Source organism: Coccinella septempunctata, chromosome 7, assembly GCF_907165205.1.
Source record: "Coccinella septempunctata chromosome 7, icCocSept1.1, whole genome shotgun sequence".
Classification (NCBI taxonomy): domain Eukaryota; kingdom Metazoa; phylum Arthropoda; class Insecta; order Coleoptera; family Coccinellidae; genus Coccinella; species Coccinella septempunctata.
Genome location: NC_058195.1, coordinates 29514821 through 29517836, shown reverse-complemented (window position 1 = coordinate 29517836; position 3016 = coordinate 29514821). Strand labels below are relative to the sequence as shown.

The 3016-nt window shown below is 35.1% G+C and overlaps 1 protein-coding gene across 1 annotated transcript; it reads left to right on the top strand.

Annotated features, from left to right (window-relative positions):
• The first annotated feature begins 1485 nt into the window (after nt 1–1485).
• Nucleotides 1486–2526, top strand: LOC123317719 (zinc finger BED domain-containing protein 4-like). The gene has a single exon (XM_044904328.1). The coding sequence runs from the start codon at nt 1486–1488 to the stop codon at nt 2524–2526; it is 1041 nt and encodes a 346-aa protein (XP_044760263.1).
• The last annotated feature ends 490 nt before the right edge of the window (nt 2527–3016 follow it).

Sequence of the window (3016 nt, the reverse complement as noted above, 5' to 3'; positions counted from 1 at the left end):
CTGTTAAATTTTCTATAATCGTCAGAGCACTTTTACCAGGATTATTTCCACAATTTCGCCCTCTATGCACATCTTCTAGAACTACACATAATTGGTTTCTTACTTCCCTACACCAATCTCCTTCAACCACTCCATTGTCAGTTTCTCGATCAAAAAAATGTTGAGGACAGTATTTTCCCTTACCCTCTGTTGCTTTTGTTATGAAATCCACTGTCTCTGGGCGTGAGGATATAGTTCTGGTGAAAATTCTCCACCGTGCAACCAATATACCAAATGTATTCTCAATAACTCTCCTTGCACGGCTCAATCTGTAATTGAATATTTGTTTTTGTAACGGTAAATTTGTTCCCTTGTATGGTTTCATCAAATATTGGCTGAGGGAGAAAGCATCATCCCCCACAAAGAAATATGGCATTCTTATTGTGCTGTTTGGAATATAACATTCTTCTGGCAATCGTTATTTCTCCAGTGTATCAAGAAAGGCTGAATTGGATAAAACACCACCATCACTTTGTGAACCATAAGCTCCAATGTTGACTTAAGGAAAATTATAGTGAGCATAACATATAGTGAGTAGTACAATGCTAAAATGTTTTTTGTAATTGAAAAATTCGCTTTCCGAATTAGAAGGACACTGAATAGCTATATGTTTGCAGCATACATTAATTGTTACCACGATGCCGAAGATTCGGGCCAATCTGAGCATGACGCTGTCGGTTTTTAAAGGTTGTCTGTCCGTCTTCCTCGTTTGAATTCATTAGATATCATTTGAACTGATTGTGATTACCTGAAGTTTGGTTTTTGATTTGACTATTTGAGGGATTTGCGCAGACAAACTTTGTCTTCGAGGAATTTATTGTCTCAGTTCGAATTCCATTCACGACTCTGGACAAGTATTTCACAAATAGCAATTTTAATTGCTGAGTGATAATAAAACATAGACAATATGGATCAACAAAATGAGTGAGTGTTTTTTGATTCACTATAAACTGTTTGCAGTCATGCTTTAATTATTTGTAGCGAAAACCTGATTTGCCACATCTGGCACAAATTCTCAGTTGTGTTTCAGGTTCATGAAGAACCTTTTCAAGGAAGAACCATCCATCATGTAAAGTGTCCACTTTGTGTTGATGAAGAGAAGATTTCATTTTGATCCCATGATTTACTAATTAATCATTTAGAACAAATTAATTAATTAAATATTAAACAATCGTTTCTTCATTTTAGGAATAAGGATGAATTTGAGACATGTCGAGCACTCAATAACAGGAGTGTTGATTATGCCCACCAAAGAATTACCAAAAACGCTACTAATGAACAGTATAGCTATTACAACTGTAATCGAAGCAGTTCTAAAGGTATAATCTCGATCAGTATAATTCAATTCAACCGAATTCATTATATACTTAGGATGTCAGCCAATGCAGCCAACTAAGTATGAAAACAGGAGGCAGTATCAAAATATCTGGATTATGTCCTTCTAAAATGTGTGTTAAAATATCTAGTTCTGGTAAATCTTGTGGTGGTGTTGGTAAAAATGCTAGTACAACATCTATGACAAATCACCTCAAGAGAAAGCATTGTGGGGAATATGAACAGTTCCAAGGTGGAAATTCAAGTAAAAAGTTGAAACAACCCACAATTGTTAGTGCCCTACAGTCATGTTCTAAATGGAGTATCGATGATCATCGCTCAAAGTCGATACATTATGGAATAGGCGAAATGATTGCTCTGGATAATTTGCCATATTCTATTGTCACAAACAAGGGTTTTCAAAGATTAATGTCCAAAATTGTTCCTCAGTACACGATACCTGGCAGAAAATATTTTACAGATAATATAGTTCCCGATATTTATAACCGCTTAGTGACAGTGATAAAGAACAAGTTAGTGAGTGTTCCTTATATATCCTTAACATCTGATTTGTGGACATGCTCACATACAAATGAGAGTTTTATTAGTTTCACGGGCCATTGGTTTGACCATGGTTTTACATCTAACCATGTGGTGCTGAACTATAGACACTTTCCAGGTCATACCAGTGAGGCAATCAAAAATGTGTTTTTTAATATGTTACAAATGTGGGAATTAAATACCACCAGCATTCACTTAATGGTAAGAGACAATGGAGCTATTATTGTGAAGGGTTGTAATGAAGCGGGAATACTTAGTGTATCATGTTTTATCCACACCCTGCAATTAGTAATCACTCAAAGCATCGTCAGTCAAAGATCTGTTTCGGATTTAATAGCCACCTGTAAAAAAATTCTGGGTCATTTCAACCATTCATCTGCAGCCTGTTCTAAGTTGAAAATAATTCAGAACGAGTTGAGTGTAGCTCCTAATAAACTTATTCAAGACATTCCAACTCGATGGAACTTCACCTTTTTAATGCTTAAGAGGATTTATCAGCAGAAAAGAGCCTTAACTGTCTACAGCGCAGATAATATTCTGGATAATTTAACATCGAATCAATGGATGCTGATAACTTACTACAACCCTTTGACGAGATTACAAATAGTATGAGCTCAAATGAAGCTTTGATATCCGTAGTTATACCAACAATAGTAACATTGAAAAAATACTTGACAAAGAGTACATTCGTTGGTGTTGGGACAATGAAAGATATTATTTGCGAACACATCTCAAAAAGATTCGATGTCTTATTTGAAAATAAGTATTATATTAGTTCGACTGTGTTGGATCCTAGATTCAAATTAGCCTTCTTCCAGAAAGAGAAGATTGACAATTTTAAAATGTGTGTGGAAGAATGTTCATATTTAATGCAAGTACGAGGACAACTAGATGACTCAAAAGATGAAGAGGAAGACCGAGAGGAAGACGATATACCTTTAGCAAAAATAAAGAAAAAAGCTAGTGAAGGATTAGGAACTAAGCAAAGCAAGTTATGGCAATGCTTCGAAGAAATTGCAGCTAATTCTACTGAAATGATCAAAATTAAAAGAAAAAATGATAAAAGCAACATACTGTGATATATGCAGAGTGTGTATTCACA

Excerpts from the sequence above, each read along its gene's own strand:
- LOC123317719 (XM_044904328.1), top strand. The coding sequence starts at position 1,486 with ATGTGTGTTAAAATATCTAGTTCTGGTAAATCTTGTGGTGGTGTTGGT.